Source organism: Arvicanthis niloticus, chromosome 13 (genome assembly GCF_011762505.2).
Source record: "Arvicanthis niloticus isolate mArvNil1 chromosome 13, mArvNil1.pat.X, whole genome shotgun sequence".
Classification (NCBI taxonomy): Eukaryota; Metazoa; Chordata; class Mammalia; order Rodentia; family Muridae; genus Arvicanthis; species Arvicanthis niloticus.
The window spans coordinates 73,062,678-73,082,789 of record NC_047670.1 but is presented as its reverse complement, the minus strand read 5'-3'; the positions used below and the strand labels follow the sequence as shown (position 1 = coordinate 73,082,789).

The following is a 20,112-nucleotide window of genomic DNA, read 5'->3' as shown; positions in this document are numbered from 1 at the left end:
GTTAGCTAGATCTTAAGGTCCTGGAGAGCTGGGGGAGGAAGGTTATCCAAGCCAGGCTCAGCCACCGCCGGAAGGGTGGGTTCCCCACCTTCCGCTCTGGGGCCGGGGTGTGACGTAGGCGGAAGTGGTGCGCGGCACCGGATGTGGGGCGGGGTCTACAGCAAGGGAGCTTTCCAAGCTGAGGAACTGGCGGGCGCTAGCAATGGAGTCGGTGAGTGGCACAGGAGGGCGGCGGGGGGCGCTGTGGAGCCGGAGACCCCCGCAGGAGCCGGGGAGGGCCGGCCCGGCTTGGCGCTGGAGTCCCGGACTCCCCTCCTCTGCCTCGGTGGGCGCCTCTCCCAGGTCTGGGCCACACCCGTGCCCGCCTGAGGTCCGGCGGTACCTACCCTAAGAGACCGGGAGCGGGCTGTGAGCTTGGAGCCCGCGAGCACCGTGATGATCTATCTTGGTTGGCCCCTTGCTTGAGTGCCTCAAGTACTTTCAGAAGTTTGCATGAGAGCGGGATTGTGATCCCGCTTATTACGTGAGCGAACCCGGCTTGCAAAAAGCTCCAGGACCCCTTTGGTGCGACTGCTTTAAGCAATTTTTGGCGTGGACATCTGAAAGACTATACTGCATCCAGCGAGGTTCCATTCCTTTAATAAGCCCGAGAATTGAGTTTTCCGTGAAGGAAGGAATCCAGGAGGCCACTGTGTCCCTTGGACAAGTTTAGGTCGTGTCCTGATCAGTGAGTGACGCTATGCATGCGTGTTGATAGCTCGTTCTTGGCGAGCAGCGTTGACCAGTGGTGGCAGATCCCAGTCATCTACAGATGCTGTAGGTTATCTGCTACTTGTTTGACCTACCTCATTCTCAGGAGCCTTTCTCTGCCACTCCGAAGGTCCCCCATTGATTTCCTGCTCTGTAGTTTTAAACCAAGTATCTTCTGTAGGCAGCTTGAGGTTTGTCTACTCCCACTGTATAGCTTGGTAACACTTGCAGGTTCGCGCTTCTTAGAATTCCCCCCCCCCCCCATTTTCTTTGAGTCAGTTACTTGTCCTGGAGTAAAATTTTCCCCCAGCACCTTTGTCTGCAGAGGAATAGTGTAACTTAACTTATAAAGAAGGAAAGATAACAGTTGTAAAAATGGTATGCAAGTGGTCATTCAGGCAAGCATTTCATTTTCTTTTTTTGTTTGTTTTTTAAAAAGAATTATTTGTTTATTTTATGTATATTAGTACACTGTAGGTGTCTTCAGACACCAGAAGAGGGCGTCAGATCCCATTACAGATGGTTGTGAGCCACCATGTGGTTGCTGGGAGTTGAACTCAGGACCTCTGGAAGAGCAGTCAGTGCTCTTAACCACTGAGCCATCTCTCCAGCCTCAAGTATTTCATTTTCTACAAGAGAAAGCATTTTCAGCAAAAGATTACATTAAATTTAAAACAATACTTTTTTTTCAGCCTGTAAATGTATTATTTACATTATAAGTATAAGTGACAAACTGTGAGCATGTGGTTTAAAAGCAACTTTTCTGTATGTTTCCGAATTTAGCCCTTTGCTTTATATATACTGGATTACGGAGAGATGGAGATGAAAGGTACGGGGAAGGCTGTTAGTTGGGGTAGACTGTAGTAAGTACTATCTTCACAGTACAGACACCTGAATAAAGGAAGGAGAAGTTGCAGTGAGTCTAGAGAAGAGTACAGGCCCATGGCTTGGTGGTGTTGAAACTGGATTTTGGTCATGGTGTAAGAAAAGTTGGCTAAGACCAAATTGGAAATATTATGCACACACAGAGACTTTTTTTTTTTTTTCCTGAGACAGGGTCTTAGTAGGTAGCTCAGATCTTCTGAGCAGTGTGGTCATGAGCCATCACTCCCAGCTTGGGCTTTTGTACTAAGGGGACCAACCGGTGGGAGATGTATGAGTATGGCAGGGGATGTGCTTTTAAGAATATTCTTAACAGCTTTCTGTAAACAGACTAAACCACTTCAGAAAGTAAGTTTTGTTCTGTTTGATTTTTTTTTTGAAGTGTGTGTGTGTGTGTGTGTGTGTGAGAGTGAGAGAGAGAGAGAGAGAGTGGTGTGGGGGAAGGCATCTGTGTGTGTGCGTGTGAGAGAGTGGTGTGGGGGAAGGCATCTGTGTGTGTGCCTGTGAGAGAGTGGTGTGGGGGAAGGCATCTGTGTGTGTGTGAGTGAGAGAGAGAGAGAGTGGTGTGGGGGAAGGCATCTGTGTGTGTGCGCGTGAGAGAGTGGTGTGGGGGAAGGCATCTGTGTGTGTGCGCGTGAGAGAGTGGTGTGGGGAAGGCATCTGTGTGTCATGGAACGAATGTGGAGGCAAAGGACAGTTTCTTGTAGTTGCTTTTCTCTTACAACCGTAACGTAGGTTTGGGGATCTGACACAGGTCATCCGGCTTACGGAGTAAGCTCTTTTATTCTCTGAACCATCTCACCAGCCTTGGGAAGTGTTTTCTCCAAATGAGCTACTTTGGCTAGAGAACCTGATCAAAGTGTAAAGCAGGGAGGCTATAGATGTGGGCCAGGGACACTCAGAGAGAGGGTGCTGGGCAACTGGAGGTGCAGCCTAGCGGAGGAAAGCTTCCTGGTGTGCAGAGTAAGAAGCAGAGCCCAAGGCAGGGCTGTGAAAACAAACGGAGATGGTTTGGGGCATTTCTGACCTCGAGAACCTGTCTTACATGTAAGGAAAGCAGAACTACAATCCCAGACACTGGAAAGATGGTAGAGTAGCGCTGAGAAAATCAAACAAAAACGGAAAATCACAGGCTAAGAACAGGCTCGAAGGACAGATATTCTGTATTAAAGTATTACGAATAGTCTTTGTAACATGTGTTGAAACACAACTGGAAATGCAGATCAGAAGTCTGGAAAGCAGTTTGTCTTAGTGTCAGATCTAGCCTGTCTCTGTAATAATACTTTACGTGTGTGTACAGTGATATGTTTTTGGTTCTCTAAGATGGTTTGTTTTGGGTATTTTGTTACTGTTTTGAGTCAGGGTCTAATGTAGCACAGACTAACCTTGAATTCACTCTGTAGCTGAGGTTGCTCTCGATCTCCTGAGCACTGGGAATACAGTTGTACGCCACTATTCAGAGTTCTCAGCCCTGTCTTAATAAAGGAAGAGGGGAGTGTCCAGAAGAGGGGAGTGTTTCTCCCACTTGTGGAAAAACAGGTAGGAAGGATGAAGTCCTGCTTAATTGTTTCTGTGGTGGTTGTTTAATTTTGTCTGACTGTTAGTTTTGTCAACTTGATACAACCTGGAATTACCTGGGAGGAAAGTCTCAATGAGGGGTTATCTGTCTACATTGGGTTGTCCTGTGGGCATGTCTGTGGAGTGTTGTCTTAGCTAACTGCTGTGGGAAGACCTAGCCCACTGTGAGCGGCACCATCTCTAGGTAAACAGTCCAAAGTGGAGAAATGAAACAGCCCAGCAAGCCAAGGCCAGTTTGCCCATTCATTCCTCTCTGCTCTTGACTGCATATGATTTAGCCTGAGGTTCTGCTGCTGTGACCTTCCACAGTGATGTGCTGTATCCTACAACTGCCCTCCCCTAAATCACTAATTGCTTTTTGTGTGCGTGTGTGGTTTTTCAAGACAGGGTTTCTCTGTGTAGCCCTGGCTGTCCTGGAACTCACTCTGTAGACCAGGCTGGCCTCGAACTCAGAAATCCGCCTGCCTCTGCCTCCCAAGTGCTGGGATTAAAGGCGTGCGCCACCACCGCCTGGCTACAAATTGCTTTTTATCAGGGTGTTTTACCACAGCAACAGAAAAAAAAACTAGCACTGTGGCAGACTCTTATATCGATATCTGTATCTCTATCTGGGTATCTCCTTTATCTCTCAGTTAGGTTTCTGTTCATATCTGTTTACCACCATTATTAGAGATTTTTTTAAACTGTAAATTATGTACAATGCCTCATGCTAGGGAAGTCAGAGATAAAGCACAAGACAGTTGAACGCCTCTGGGATTTATAATCTGTTTCCATGGATAATGCACAAAGTAAACTGTAGCACAGCGTCCTGAGTGCGGAGATGGACGCCATCACTTTCAGAAGTAGCTGCTTCTGTGCCTTTCTGTCGAACACGAGAGCTGCTGTCGAGTGTGAATCTTTACTGTGGAAGAGCCCTCTCCAATTTTAAACAATGAGGCTGTTGTCATCTGATAACCTTGCCAAAACTGCCAGAGCAGGCTAATAGTTTTATCAAGCCCAGAGAAAAGAGAGAATTAGCCATCTACTTAGTACACTGGAGGGAGACTTAGGGCTGTCTGGCCCCTGGACCTTGTTTCCCAAGCATCTCTTTAGGTTCAACCCCAGGCTTTTTACTTCATGTCTCTACACAAACTGTAACAGTGAAGTAATGTTTAAGTTTATGTAGGGCACATTACCCAGAGCAGATGGAGGCAAAGTGTGGGACAGTAGACACTTTGATGATCCCTTGGTTCCTGATAAGTATCAGTATGGTTTCTGAGTGTTCCATTCAAGAGATCTCTTGTTTGTAAAATTGCCTTAATCTCAGACTTTCTCAGGAAAGGAAACTTGAAAACTCTGTATCTATCCCTTCGATTCCCAAGGGTGCTGAGAGAACTCCGGCCCCCAATTGCAGATTCAAGTTTTGTTTGTTTGGGTGGGATGGTCTGCTGCTTGGATCTCCCCAGACATGTTCCTCTGGAAGTAGTAAGGGGCGTGGCCGCAGTTCTAGTGTGCAGCTATGTTTGTATTTGGGAAAGCTGTTATCTAGGCCATTTATGTGGGTTTGAGGCTTGCCTCAAGCTCATATCATAGCCCAGACTGGCCTCAAATTTGTAATCCTCTGCTTCTGCCCTCCTAGTGCTGGGTTAGAGGTGTGTGATACCACGCCGGAAAAAGTAGATCTGTGAGAACCTTTTGGCACCAACCTTAAGGTCGGATATTTTAGCCTTAACTCTGGTTTTGCTTTAGGATTTTTTGAGACTGTCTTACTGTTGTAGCCCTGGCTAGCCTGTGCAGATCAGGCCGATCTCACCCTCCTGTATCAGCCTCCAGAGCACAAGAGCGCATGCTCTGCCACAGCTGCTTTAGACCCTGTGTTTTGGTTTCATTGTAATGCACATCTGTAATCCTGCCGAATTACATGATAAGGCAAGAGGAACTTAAGTATAAATTCAGTTGAAACACTGCTTTAAATAACCAGCCAACCAACCAACCAAGACCTAATACTTTTTTTTTTCTTTTTTTTTTCCCCCCCCATTTTTTGAGACAGGGTTTCTCTGTGTAGCCATGGCTGTCCTGGAACTCATTCTGTAGACCAGGCTGGCCTCCAACTCAGAAATCCCCCCCGACTCTGCCTCCCAAGTGCTGGGATTAAAGGCGTGTACCACCACTGCCCAGCCCTAATATTTCATTAGCAGTGTGTTGTATAAGGACAGTGTGTTGTATAAGGATAGATCCTTATAAGGACAGGTCCTGACTACCTCACCTTTTCACAGCCCTGTGAGCCTGGACAGGACTTACTGACTATTGAGTCTCATCTTTCTACTGTTAATAACATTGTTTACTTAAGGCTTGTTGGAAAAAAAACTAAATGAGATAATATTTTTCCTCTCTTCTTTCAAAGGGATGTTGAGATAGACTCTCATGTAGCCCAGGCTAACCCTCAAACCTGGTGTGTAGCCAAGGCTTGTTTCAAACCTGATCCTCTCTTCCTCACCCTCCCAAGTGCCAAGTGCCACCATCCTCAACTGAACTAGTATTTCTTGAAGAGTCTCGCAGTGCTTTCTAAAGGAAATCATTAGTTCACCATCCACTACTCTGTCTCCCTAAGCCATACCAGCTTTGCCTGTCTGTCTGTCTGCCTGCCTGTCTTCCTTCCTTCCTTCCTTCCTTTTTTGCTTTTCTTTTCTCTTCTTTTCTTTCTTTAATCTTTTTGAGATGGAGTTTTGCTTATATAGCCCAAACTGGCCTGGCTTCAAATTCATGATCATGTACCCATCTAAGTCTTCCAAATAGCCTTTTCTTAATGTGGTGCTAAGATGGAGTCTCAGTCAAAGTGACTGCGTTTCTCTTGTCTTCCAGGTTGCTGTTGAGAGCTCCCCAGCTCTAGAGAATGAACACTTTCAAGGTATGTTTACCATGAAACCATCTGAGTAAAGGAAACTGAAGTGAGAGCCAAAGCCCAGCCTTGTCCTCCTTGGCATTCCGAGTCTCTTTCTTCTAGGGACAGAGGCAGGATTTCTGGGGATGTAGTTTAGCGGTCAAGCATTGCCTGCCTCGCACATGTGAGGCCTTAGTTCACACCCCAGTCCACAAATGAGTGAAGGGATCAGTTTGCTGCCTCTCTGGGGAAGGATTTTGCCCAGGAGCACCCTCCTCTTCCTGAGACATCATATCATCTTTATTGTATTAAGACATGCATTTTGGGGCTGGAGAGATGGCTCAGAGGCTGAGAGCACTGACTGCTCTTCCAGAGGTCCTGAGTTCAATTCTCAGAAATCACATGGTGGCTCACAACCATCTGTAATAGGATCTGTTGCTGTCTTCTGGCGTGCAGGCATATATGTAGGCAGAACAGTGCATACATAATAAATAAATAAATTTTGAAAAGACATATTTTTCTGAAAAGATTAAAATAGAGACTGAGTAGAAATTTCTAAAGGTGGTTCAGGCCGGGCGGTGGTGGTGCACGCCTTTAATCCCAGCACTTGGGAGGCAGAGGCAGGCGGATTTCTGAGTTTGAGGCCAGCCTGGTCTACAGAGTGAGTTCCAGGACAGCCAGGGCTACACAGAGAAACCCTGTCTCGAAAAAAATCAAAATAAATAAATAAATAAAGGTGGTTCAGAGTTTTAAGCACTTCCTGTGCAGTTGTGAGAACTGGAAATGGGATCCCATAAGCCTATGACAAGCCAGGTGTCCCTCTCCTCCTACATCCCAAACTCGGAGGGGACAGAGACAGAAGGCTTGCTGGCTGCAGAGGAAACATGAGCTCCAGCTTCAGGGAGAGACTCTGCCTGCAAGAAACAGGTGGACAGGGACAGTGGATACCTGGCACCCTCCTTCTGGTCGCCACACCCCATCAGCCCATGATTGTGTCCTTGGGGATGACAGTTTTCAGATCTGTGACTCATTATTTAGACTCTGGACCTCCTCCACGGAGCCTTCCGGGTATCTTAAGATTTTATTTTATTTTTCTCTTATAGCCTCCCGCGGCCACAAGTCAACTGGGTTCACCTGAAAGGGGGCTGGGAATGAAAGGGACGGAGGGCAAGAAGAGATGAAGCCAAGACAAAGTTCTCTGATCAAGGCTCAAAGCTTTAATGTTCAGTTCTCAATTTAAAGGGGAAGGCCCAACCCACAACCCCTCCTGGTTTCAGCCAGAGATGGGTGGGATAATCCATAATCGTTCTAGGTCACGGCCAGAGATGTCTCAAGGCAAGCCCAGGGGCAGTTCTGCTTCTGTGTTCTGTGCAGCCAAGGTGGGTAACTCCACCTAGATCCTATCTCTTGGTCTGTTGTGGTAAACAAGGTCTCTCAGGCCTGCTCAAGGCTGGTGGGGAAGGGCACATTCTCTTCTGTAGACCAGGCCAGGCTTAGCTTAAATTTGACTTGTAGCAGTGTTCTCTACTCTTGTGTCAACTTGACACTAGCTAGAGTCATCTTAGAGGAGAGCCTCAATTGAGAAAATGTTTCCATATGGTCAGGCTGTCAGCAGGCCTGTAGGGCATTTTCTTAATTAGTGATTGATGGGGAAGGGCCCAGGTCATTGTGTGTGGTCCCTCCCTTGGCTTGGTGGTCACAGGTTGTATAAGAAAGCAAGCTGTTGCTGGGCAGTGGTGGTGCACGCCTTTAATCCCAGCACTTGGGAGGCAGAGTCGGGCGGATTTCTGAGTTGGAGGCCAGCCTGGTCTACAGAGTGAGTTCCAGGACAGCCAGGGCTACACAGAGAAACCTTGTCTCAAAAAAAAAAAAAAACCAAAAACAAACAAACAAAACAACAACAACAACAAAAAAAAAAAACAAAAAAAAGAAAGCAAGCTGTAGGGGTTGGGGATTTAGCTCAGTGGTAGAGCTCTTGCCTAGCAAAGCGCAAGGCCCTTGGGTTCCGTCCTCAGCTCTCCAAAAAAAAAAAAAAAAAAAGCAAGCTGAGCAAGCCAGTAAGCAGCTCCTCCATGGCATCTAGGTTCCCTCCCTGTTTGAGTTCTGCCTTGGTTTTCTTCAGAATACTGTGATTCAGGATATGTAAGCCAGATGAGCCATTTCCTACCCAGGTTGCTTTGGTCACGGTGTTTCATCAGTGACAGTAACCCTAGGATGGTAGCTGGGATTTGAACCCAGGGATTTGTGCATATTAGGCAAATATCCTAACAACTGAGCAACACTGGAGGATCCCCTTTATACATTTAAAAAACATTTTGTTTATTTATGTGTGTGGGTGTTTTGTCTGCGTGTATGTCTGTACACCACATCCGTGCCTCCTCACTGTGGAGGCTAGAAGAGGTTGTTGGATCCCTTGAGACTAGAGTTAACATGCAGGCACTTGTAAACCACCATGTAAACGCTGGGAAGTGAACCCAGGTCCTCTAGAAGAGCAGTTAGTGTTCTGAGTCATCTCTCCGGCCCCCAAATTCCCTTTTAAAAACAACATAGGTTTTCTTTCTACCTGATTTCCTTATGACGTGTCCTTCACGTGAGTACATGACCTTGTTATTAAGGTTTGCTTCTGTACATGGACCCCCTCTGTTGTCCTTTTCTGTTTCTTTCCTTGTACTGTATTTGCTATGGGGGACGGTTTGGAACACTTTGTTTCTGAATACAAAGTTTCTCTGTGAAGCCCTGCTGTCCCATAACTCACTCTGTAGACCAGGCTGGCCTTGAACTCACAGAGATCTGTTGGGGTTGGTTTTGTGCACTGTGTATTCAGATAGGATTTCTGTGCCCAGAGATCTGGTTGCCGTCTGAGCATTGGCAGTGTCATATTTAGAGGAGGTGCTCGGTGATGTGTAGAAGTTCGTTTCCATTGACGGGTTAATAAGGAGCTGATTCCCCCAACAGACCTCCCTTCCTCTGCCTCCTGAGGGCCATATCACTTTTTTTATACTTTAAAAGTTTTTTTTTTACACGTGTGAGTGTTTTGTCTGTATGTATGTCTGTGCACCATGTATGTGATGGTGCCTGTGGGGGTCAGAAGAGGGCATTGGATCCTCTAGACTGGAATTTTAAGATAGTTGTGAGTCACCATGTGGATAGTGGGAACAGAGCTAAGGTCTTGTATAAGAACAAGAAAGTCTCTTAACCACTAAGCCATCTCTTTCTTTAAAAAGCCTACACTTTCTTTAGGTGCTTGCTGATCCTTGGTTTAAAATCGGATTCAGTGGAAAAGCTCTTACTTCAAAAGTATGAGGACTGGAGTTTGAACTTCCAGAACTCACATGAAAGTAGATTAGGCATGGCTGATAATCCCAACACTCAGGAGGCAAAGATGAGGATCCCCAGAGCAAAGTGTTTGTGCAGACAGGTCAGAACAAGTGAGAGGTCCTACTGTGTGACAGGTCAGAACAAGTGAGAGGTCCTACTGTGTGACAGGTCAGAACAAGTGAGAGGTCCTACTGTGTGACAGGTCAGAACTAGTGAGAGGTCCTACTGTGTGACAGGTCAGAACTAGTGAGAGGTCCTACTGTGTGACAGGTCAGAACTAGTGAGAGGTCCTACTGTGTGACAGGTCAGAACTAGTGAGAGGTCCTACTGTGTGACAGGTCAGAACTAGTGAGAGGTCCTACTGTGTGACAGGTCAGAACTAGTGAGAGGTCCTACTGTGTGACAGGTCAGAACAAGTGAGAGGTCCTACTGTGTGACAGGTCAGAACTAGTGAGAGGTCCTACTCAGTAACTGAGGTGGAAGGCGAGCAGCCCATCAAGGAAGACACTCACCATCATTTGAATTTCTTTCTACAAGCACATGCATGTACACATACATTCACATACATACACAGGAAAAACAGGATTCAAATATCCACTCCAATGCACAGAAACACAAAATTAAAAACAAAAAAACCCCAAAAAACATAGTCTAGTATCTAAAAATTCCAAGGATGTGTTATTAGGACTTGTATGAGTTTTTGACAAGAAATTTAAATTATTCTGCTTTAGTGGTCTTAAAAAAAATCATAGTGGCACATGCCTTTAATCCCAGCACTTGGGAGGCAGAGGTAGAGGCAGAAACATCTCTGAGTTCCAGGTCAGCCAGGGCTACACAGAGAAACCCTGTGTCTTAGCTAGGGTTTCTTCTGCTGTGAAGGGACACCATGACTGTGCCAACTTTTTTTTTTTCCCCTTCCCTTCTCCCTCTTGCTCCAGCCCACTCGATCCAGGCATTAGATCTTCATTATGGATGGTTGTGAGCTACCATGTGGTTGTTGGGATTTGAACTCATGACCTCTGGAAGAGCAGTCAGTGCTCTTAACCAATGAGCCATCTCACCAGCCAACTTTTATAAAGGAAAATATTTAATTGGGGTTCGCTTACAGTTCAGAGGTTTAGTCTATTATTGTCATGGTGAGAAACATGGTGATATACAGGTAGACTTGGTACTGGAGAAGGAGCTGAGAGTTCTGTTCTCTGATGGCCGGGTGGAGGGTAGAGTGGCTTGAGCATTTGAAACCCTGAAGCCTGCCCCCAGCAACCCACTCCGTCCAACAAGGCCACACCTACTCCAACCGTAGGACATTAATATAATGCCACTCCCTAAGCATTGAAATATGACTCTATGGGGGCCATTTTTATTCAAACTATCACATCCTGTCTTGAAGAACAAACAAACAAAATCAATGCTATCATGTTATATGGTATAAAGTCAGATGACTTTATAATGGAGTACTGCACATGGACTCCATGCCTATTGTATGTTTCTGACTATATCTAAGGCGGGTGGCAGAGCCTCAGCCTGTCTATGTGGATCCTTGTAGATAAGGTGGAGCAACCTCGACAACTTAACAACATATACGTCTCCTTATAAGGAGACAGCTACTATCTGTAGCTACTCAATTAAGACCTATTTTTGCCAGATCTCATTTTTGTAAAGAAGCTGAGAATTTGGATTTTTATGTAAATCTGTAGAGTTTTTAAATTTGGAATCTGATTTAAATTATTTTTAAAACTGGGAAATCCAAATTCATTATGTGTGTGGGCTTCTGGCTTAACATGATAGCATCTAACTCAGTGTAGTGCATCTTCATCTGGTATCTAAAGCCATGTCTTGGTATCCGTGAGTTCTGTTTTCATGTTTGAAACCCATGCAAGTCTTCCAGTTAACATGGTAGATTCAGTGCCTCCATCCACCTTCAGCCCTTCTTTGAAAAACAAAACAAGGGGCTCAGAGATGGTTCACCCATTTAGAGCACCGGCTGCGATTTCTGAGTTCGAGGCCATCCTGATCTATGGAGTGAGTTCCAGGACAGCCAGGGCTACACAGAGAAACCCTGTCTCGAAAAACAAACAAACAAACAAACAAACAAACAGACAAACAGACAGAACTGGATTTTGGAGGCTGTGAAGCATGTGGAAGATAGTGAAATGACTTAGCTGATTCGAGTCTAGCAGTAACGAAAGTTTAAAGCATGAGAAGCCAGCGCCCAAGACTGAATGTCTCACTGCACACTGCTGAACTATGGTGACTCTCCACCCAGGCCAAGGCTGGGTCGTGTGCAGCAGGGCTTACCTACTGCACTGAAAACCAGAGCCTGAATCACAGTGTGCTGGACACTGAGCCCTCCCGCCTGTCCTCCAAATTCAGCTTCCAGAAAGAATACTAGCAGAGAAGACTCCAGTCTTCCAGTCTCAGAATCAGAGTCATTAGACTGTCCTCGAGGGGAAAAGCACAAATGCAAGTATTGGATGATCCCGCAGTAGCTCACAGGCAGAAGACTTGTTTACACATTTAGAGATCCAGCCAGCATTCAAGTGTTCGAACTGAAGATACATTCTAGATAAAATGAGCACAAATAGAATTTGAATTCTGTTTCTCCCTGTGAGTTCCAGGGAAGTATGTGCTAGCATGTGGGGGCCCGAACTTGATGACAGGTCTCCCTCAGTCTGTATCCCTTCCTTCCCCTGTACTGACTGAGCCAGGGTCTCCCTAAACCTAGGGCTCAATAGTTCTGTCTAGTTGGCTTGCCTGCCCTGCAGTCCTCTGTCTGGGCTAGGACTTGACCAGGCTTCCACACAAGCTCTGACACTTGAGGTAAGCCCTTCACCACCACCCCAGCCTCTGAATCCTTTTTAAATCAAGGATTAGCAGACATCTGAAGAAAGTCTTTAAAAGGTGATTTAAATGGCTTTCTGTGCCACAAGGAAACAAACAGAAAGGGGAACAAAAGATTTGAGGATGGGGCTGGAGAGATGGCTCAGTGATGAAGAGCACTGACTGCTCTTCCAGAGGTCCTGAGTTCAATTCCCAGCAACCATATGGTGGCTCACAACCATCTGTCATGGGGTCTTATCCTCTTCTGGAGTGTCTGAAAACAGCTGCAGTGTATTCACATACATATAATAAATTTTATAAAAGCTACACATTCAAGAGTAAGAGCATGCTGAGCCCTGTATAGTGAGTGCTCACCTTTAACCCCAGCACCTGGGAGGCAGAGGCAAGTGGATCTCTGTGAGTTTGAAGTCAGCCTGGTCTACATAGCAAGTTCCAAGACAGCCAGCCTACACAGAGAGACCTTGTCTCAAAAAAGAAAAACGGAGTCCCAGCAGACCTGAGAGGCTCGTTGTGGAAATCCCAGTGTCTAAATCCTACATCACAGAAAGAGAAAAAACAGCCGGACAAAGGGAAGGGTGGAGTCACGACAATGGTGACAGCATCCCAGAACTGAAAAACACCAGCACTTAGTAGCCAACCAAATTATAAATCAACAGATGAGGGTACAACAGAGGTATCTACAGGTCCCACACACTTCCTTTATACGAGTACCTTCCCCAGGGAGTTACTGGAGACATCTCCATCAAAACAAAGGAGCAGTAGTAAAGTGTGCAAAGAAGGGGCACACAGAACGAGAGTTCAAACAGGGGGTGTGAACACAGAACGAGAGTTCAAACAGGAGGGTGTGAAATGCCCCTGGGCAGTGGGGACGGAGACCCCAAGTAGCAGGTCAGAAGAGACACCTTCCAATATTCCAAATTCTGAATTTTCTGAGATTCTGGGGATTGAATCAGTTGTGAATGATACATGAATTTAAACAAAAGAATAAGGCCATTGTTAACTCCAGGGATGATAGAGCTTGCCAAAGAAAAATGTTTCTTTCCTAAGCTTATTTTTTATTACTTCCAATTGTGAGTGTGTGTGTGTGTATGCAAGCACACACATGAGAGTACAGGTGTCCACAGAGGCTAGAGATGCCTGATGCCCCTGGAGATGGAGTCCCGGGTGCTTGCGAGCCATCTGATGTAGGTACTAGGACTGGAACTTGGAGCTTCCAGATGAGCAATATGTGACGTTAACCACTGAGCCATCTCTTCAGCTCCAAGGAAAAGGTTCTTCTTTCACTTAGCTCGGATGTATTTATTCAGAAGGGCTGAGGTGGGAAACGGCATTAGCTTTGCTCCTGGAAGGAGGGAGCTTCAAAGTGGGAGGTGCTTGTTGATGTTGATGTTGGCTTAGTGAGAATTGAAACTGCTTGTCTTTGTCAGGAAAGTAATGACTGAAAGGAAAATCAAGTCAGAAAACACCAATGCAAGCGTGTCACCCAAGACACAGGAATAAGGAGAGTCTGGGTGTGGGAACACACACCCGTGGTCCGAGCACTCAGAGGCTGATGCAGGAGAGTTTGAGACTAGCATGGTCTACATAGCAAGACCCTGACTTAAAACAAGGGGCTGGAGAGGTGGCTCAGTGGTTAAGAGCGCTGACTGCTCTTCCAGAGGACCCAGGCTCAAGACCCAGCACCCATGTGGCGGCTCACAAGCATCTGTCTAACTCCAGTCCCAGGGGATCTGATACTCTCTTTTGGCCTCTGAGGGCACCAGGCATTGCTTGTGATATTGAGACTTACATGCAGGTAAAACATCCATATAAAAAATAAATAATAATGTAAAAATGTTAGGGGAAAAAAAAAAGCACCATTAAAGTCCCCCCAAGAAATACTCCCTCAGTTGGATGGGTGTGTTATTACATACATGTGGGAGAGAGCAGTAGGAAGGCCAGGACAAGGCTGTTGTTGCTACATATGAGTTTGATAAAACTGACAGGAGCCATGTGTGGTGGTGTTTGCATGTAATCCCATCACTAGAGAGGTCAAAATGGGCCTGGGCTTCCTATTCAGTTCATAACTAGCCTGAGCAAACATCTAAAATATTAGAAATCATATTTTGTTTGTTTGTGTTTTTGAGGAAGGGTTTCTCTGTGTAGCCCTGGCTGTCCTGGAACTGGCTCTGTAGAATAGGCTGGCCTCAAACTTAGAGATCCACCTGTCTCTGCCTCCTGAACGCTGGGACTGAAGACATGCACCACCACTGCCAGCTAGATATTGGGGTTTTGCTTTTTAGTCAGCTGGGGTGCTGGGAGTATATTACGGAATTAGTCAGGACTCAAAGTATTTCTTCCCTCTAACTCAGTGATATGACCTTGAACAGTTCATTTAACTGGTCTGCATGTTTTTCCATTTAAAACACGAGGATAATACTTCATAGACAAGTAAGAATTCAGAGATTCGGGGTGAATACAGGGTGGTAGATACCTTTAATCTCAGCACTTGGGAGGCAGAGGCAGGTGAGTCTCTGAATTCAAGGCCAGCCCAGCATGGTCTCCATAGAGAGTTCCAGAACAGCCAGGCCTGCATAGAGACATTTTTCTGTCTTGAAAAATGGGAAAAAGAGTGTGTTTGAGGGGTAGAGGGGAATTAACTGATGCATTATTTTAAAGTACAAAGTAAAGTATATTGAACATCTAGAATGTTTTTTTGGAGGGTTGCCTTTTCAGTTTAGAGCAAGCAGATAAAAACACAAGACTGTCAAGCATGGTGTTGCATGCCTATAATCCCAGCACTCGGGAGTTAGGCAGTAAGATCACTACAAGCTTGAGGCCAAGCTGGGCTATAGCAAGATTCTATCTCAGGTAAATGAAGGGGCTGGAGAGCTGGCTCAGCATAGGAACACTGCTGTTCTTCCAGAGGATGACCGGTCAGCTCCCAGCACCTGCATGGCAGCTCACAGCTGTCAGTAATTCCCAGGGCCTCAGCAGGCACCAGGCACACATGTGTACACGAGCACACAAGCAAAGCACCATTCACAAAACAATCCCACCAAAAAAAACCCAAGGTTTTTTTTTTTAAACTTACAATTATTTAAAAAACAAAAACAAACAAACAAACAAAAAACACCCAAAATGCATAAATTCAGAAGACTGGAGAGAAACCCGGCCAGACTCTGCTGTTTGGATTTCTGACTCGCAGCGTCCTCCGTTCTTTGGCCAAGTTGACTGAGCACTTAGGATTGTTAGAAATGGCCTTGCCTAAACCATGAGTTCTCCACCTGCAAGTCTCCAACAGATCTAAAGGTGTTTGCTTGACATTTTATCCTCATTGAGAATAAAGCAAAAGAAAATGTGCTCAACAGGGAGAAGAAACACTCTAATGAAAAAAAGCAGGCGGTGGTGAGAGCAGACAAAAGCTCTTAATAAAATCTCTCACTCCCTTGCCTCCTGTCCCCTCCCCCTCTTCTCTCTCCACGTGGTCATGGCGGCCTCTACTTCTCCACTCCTGCTTCTCTGCCTGTCTCTCTCTCTCTCTCTCTCTCTCTCTCTCTCTCTCTCTCTCTCTCTCTCCCTCTCTCTCTCTCTCTTTCTCTGCCTCTATTACCCTCCTGGCTCCCCTCCCCATGCCCTCAATAAACTCTATTCTATACTTAAAAAAAAAAAAAAAAAAAGAGTTGAGAAACTAAAAGCCATTTTTGGTTTCTCTCTTCTGATTGTGAGTTCTTACATAAAAGACGCATCAACTTCTCCACCCTGTGCAGAGACCCCAGAATCGAACAGCAGTGTGTATACCTCCTTCATGAAATCTCATCGCTGCTATGACCTGATTCCCACAAGCTCCAAGCTGGTCGTATTTGACACTTCGCTGCAGGTGGGTAGAGCCCTCCCCTCTTCTGCTGGTCCAAGGCCTATCACCATGCGTCAAACTTCCCCACACACCAGCCCCGTTCTCGTTCTTCTCAGAGCTGTGCCTTGTGTGGATTCCCCTTAGGATATTTCTCTCTTGGCTATAGGTAAAGAAAGCCTTCTTTGCCCTGGTGACTAACGGTGTTCGCGCTGCCCCTTTGTGGGACAGTAAGAAGCAGAGTTTTGTGGGTAAGCAGAAGTTTCTGGAATACAGTTATTGGCATCTTTTGCCAGCCAGAGAGAAAAGCTTTGGGCTGTGCTGAGGGCTCTTGTCTTGGCTTGTAGGCATGCTGACCATCACTGACTTCATCAATATTCTGCACCGATACTATAAGTCAGCCCTGGTAAGGATCCTAAGTCTCCAAACCAAAACCACAGCCCCTGCTGTGGGTCCACTGTGCCTGCTTTTTTCCCCTCCAAAAGCAAAGCTCCGTGAGTTAATGAGGAGGAGAGAACGAGTCTCAGGTCTGCTGCTTCTGCTTCTAGGTGCAGATCTATGAACTGGAGGAGCACAAGATAGAGACTTGGAGAGGTATGAACAGGTTATGGCAGACGAGGGATGGAGGGTATCTTGGGAAACTTAGGTGGCAGTGTTTTGTGAACTATCCCTGTTCTCTTCAGAGGTGTACCTGCAGGACTCCTTTAAGCCACTTGTCTGCATTTCTCCAAATGCCAGGTAAGTTCTGGTTTTGTGTTTATCCCTAAACACCTGAAGACCCAGAGGGAAGGGACATGAGAGAAGAAAGACTCCTCCTGGTGCACTGCCATGTGTTTGTTTGTTTATTTGTTAGTGAAAAAGAAAGTCTCATACACAGCCTTGATCTTCCTATAGTGTTCAGGCTGTCCTGAACTTGTGATTCTTCTGTGTGTCCTAGTGCAGGCATTACAAGGACATCACCACGGCGCCACGCACATGCACACACACACACACACAGAGCACTCTAGGTATGTTGGAGCACTCACCATGAGTGTTTTCTGACTGTAGGCACACTCCGAGGGCTGGCAGCCTGGCTCTAGCCCTGTGGAAGAAGAAACCTCACTATGCCCCCCGCCCCCCCACTCCTCTCTTCACAGCTTGTTTGACGCTGTCTCTTCATTAATCCGAAATAAGATCCATAGGCTCCCAGTCATCGACCCGGAGTCAGGCAACACCTTGTACATCCTCACTCACAAGCGGATCCTCAAGTTCCTCAAGTTGTTTGTGAGTACGCCTCACCCTCTCCTCTGCTGAGGTGGAGACATAGGCACAGCAGTTTGGGGGCCTTAAAACTCCAATTGACAGGTCAGTGGTTTTGGTGCTGAGGATTGAACCTAGCACCTCACGCTCCACCAGGAAAGCCCCTGAAAGCTGACAACTCTTTCCTCAGATCACCGAGTTCCCCAAGCCGGAATTCATGTCTAAGTCTCTGGAAGAGCTACAGATTGGCACCTATGCCAATATTGCCATGGTCCGCACTACCACGCCCGTCTACGTGGCTCTGGGCATCTTTGTACAGCACCGAGTCTCCGCCTTGCCTGTGGTCGATGAGAAAGGTGAGGTATTGGGCAAGAAGAGGGAGGCTGCCTGGGTCAGGTCACTCTCCCCTCAACCCAGCCTGGAAGGGGATCCCGTGTGGAGCGGGAGCTTTGGCTACTGCATTCTGTTTTGTTTTACTGAGCTGCCTGTCTCCCCAGGGCGTGTGGTGGACATCTACTCCAAGTTTGATGTGATCGTGAGTGGGGTGGAGGGGCTGGGAGGTAGGGAAGGGGAGGGTGTGTTGGATGTAGAGAGGGAGCAGAAGGGGGTCTCCTCTGCCTTGGGCGCCTCTGAATCCTATCTGAACAAGGTGACAGAACTGATTACGGCTAGTGAGCAGAGCTAAGGAGTACCCTCAGTCTCAGTCCCTCTGGTGAGGCTGGGTGGGTCCAGGGTTTGGGAACTGACTCCCTTTCAAGCCCCCCCCACAACACACACTTCCAGAATTTGGCAGCAGAAAAGACCTACAACAACCTAGATGTGTCTGTGACAAAAGCCCTACAACATCGGTCACACTACTTCGAGGGTGTTCTCAAGTGCTACCTGCATGAGACTCTGGAAGCCATCATCAATAGGCTGGTGGAAGCAGAGGTAGGAAGCGGCCACCTCAAGCAACCGGTGGGAGTGGGCCTGAGAGGGTAGGGACTGAGGCAGTTACCCGAACTGAGGCTGCCACTCACACTTGTTACTGCTCCCCTGTGCCAGGTTCACCGTCTGGTGGTGGTGGATGAGCATGACGTGGTCAAGGGCATTGTTTCGCTGTCTGACATCTTGCAGGCTCTGGTGCTCACGGGTGGAGAGAAGAGACCCTGAGCACGGGGAGGAGCGGGCAGTGCCTGGGGACATGGCCCCTCACTGCCTGCCTGCAGGAAGCACCAGGAATCAGATGGAATCCAGGGAGAACTGAGTCTTCCCTCAGGAGCTCCATGCCCACTGTCTAGAACTAGAGAAGAGAAAGGAGGAGGACTGTTACACTGAGAGAATGTCAGCCTAGCCAGTCCCATCCCCTGACACAGCCCCCTCTGGGTGAGCCACTGGCTTTGTGCTCCTCAGGCAGACCCTGGTCTCTAAGAGATCCCTAGGCCTCACCACACCCCACCTCCGCCCCACCTCCGTCCCTGCCCTTACCCCACCTGAGATGATAGCTCAGAAGTCTTGGTAAAGTATTTTTATTCATCTTGCTTCACTGTGTGGAGGAGGCTGGGCCTGTTTGCTGTCAGTCCTTCCCATGAGTCTTGGGAGGCGCGTCCGGGTTCCTGTACCGCACAGATGAAGGCAGATGGCCATGTGGAGGAGGGGGGGGGTAGGGAGCCAGGATTAATGCTTTTTGTGGCGAATCTAATTAAATGACAAGGTTTCATCATGGTACTGCAGTGTTTGATTTCTGCATTTGATAGACACTATTTCACCAACCTCCCTACCTCATAAACTCATTAATAACAGCAGTAATCACACACACACACACGTACCAGATATTCCCACTTTACCCACACAGGCCATGCAGCCTTTAACCAAAATATATGGGATTCTGAGGTTTATGGTTTGAGGAGAATTTATGATTTTTTTTTTTTTTTTGAAACAAGACTTTGTACCATATATAGATCAGGCTTTCCTCAGATTTGTAGCAATGCTCCTGCCTCAGCTTCCCAAGTACTGGGATTTTACTCATGTGCTCACCCAGGGTCAGACTTTATTATTTTTAATTAAATTAAAAAATATATGAGCTGGAGAGATGGCTCAGCGGTTAAGAGCACTGACTGTTCTTCCAGAGGTCCTGAGTTCAATTCCCAGCACCCACATGGTGCCTCACAATCATCTGTAATGAGATACATGTACTCATATACATAAAGTAAATAAATCTTTTTTTAAAAAGGAAAAATATATATACACACACATTTGTGTGTCTGTGTGTGTGTGTGTGTGTGTGTAGGCATATGGAGTCTGGAGGACAAACCTTGGGGTGACAAACAATACTCTACTTCTGCCTTGTTTGAGACAGGCTTTTGTTTCTTTTTTTCTTTTGCAAGACAGGGCTCCTCTGTGTAGTCCTGGCTGTCCTGGAACTTGCTTTGTAGACCAGGCTGGCCTTGACCGCCAAGATCCGCCTGCCTCTGCCTCCCAAGCACAGAGATTAAAGGTGTGCACCACCACTGCCTGACTGTACAACAGTTTTTTGAGACAGAATCTCTAGTATGTAACCCTAGCTGGCTGAAACTCATTATGTAGACCAGGCTAACCTCAAACTCCGAGATCACTGTGCCTCTTTCACCTAAGTGCAGGGATTAATAACAAATACCACCACACTCAGCCTATGAATTTTTTTTAGGTTTGTTTTTAAGTATGCATGTGAGTGTAGTTGCTCAAGAAGGCCAGAGGCACCAGATCTGAAGCAGGAGTTACAGGCATTTGCGAACTACCTGACTACTGGGATTGAGCCAGGGTCCTCTGAGAGAACAATACACACTCCTAACAT

The 20,112-nt window shown here is 46.7% G+C and overlaps 1 protein-coding gene across 2 annotated transcripts; it reads left to right on the top strand.

The window, feature by feature from the left end:
* The first annotated feature begins 78 nt into the window (after positions 1–78).
* Prkag1 (protein kinase AMP-activated non-catalytic subunit gamma 1) lies at positions 79–19,007 on the top strand. Of its 2 annotated transcripts, none has more exons than XM_034517188.2 (12): positions 79–211; positions 6,052–6,097; positions 15,979–16,088; positions 16,231–16,312; positions 16,409–16,467; positions 16,610–16,655; positions 16,745–16,799; positions 17,198–17,324; positions 17,491–17,656; positions 17,798–17,835; positions 18,084–18,230; positions 18,345–19,007. In XM_034517188.2, the coding sequence occupies exons 1-12, from the start codon at positions 203–205 to the stop codon at positions 18,450–18,452; spliced, it is 993 nt and encodes a 330-aa protein (XP_034373079.1). In that variant the 5' UTR covers positions 79–202; the 3' UTR covers positions 18,453–19,007. The 2 variants fall into 2 exon arrangements, with proteins under 2 accessions (XP_034373079.1, XP_076768172.1); XM_076912057.1 differs by lacking the exon at positions 79–211 and adding an exon at positions 3,061–3,171.
* Positions 19,008–20,112: the final 1,105 nt, after the last annotated feature.

Coding starts and splice junctions, on each gene's coding strand:
- Prkag1 (XM_034517188.2), top strand. Junction 16,089..16,230: donor TATTTGACACTTCGCTGCAG/GTGGGTAGAGCC, acceptor TCTTGGCTATAG/GTAAAGAAAGCCTTCTTTGC. Junction 16,656..16,744: donor CAAGATAGAGACTTGGAGAG/GTATGAACAGGT, acceptor TGTTCTCTTCAG/AGGTGTACCTGCAGGACTCC.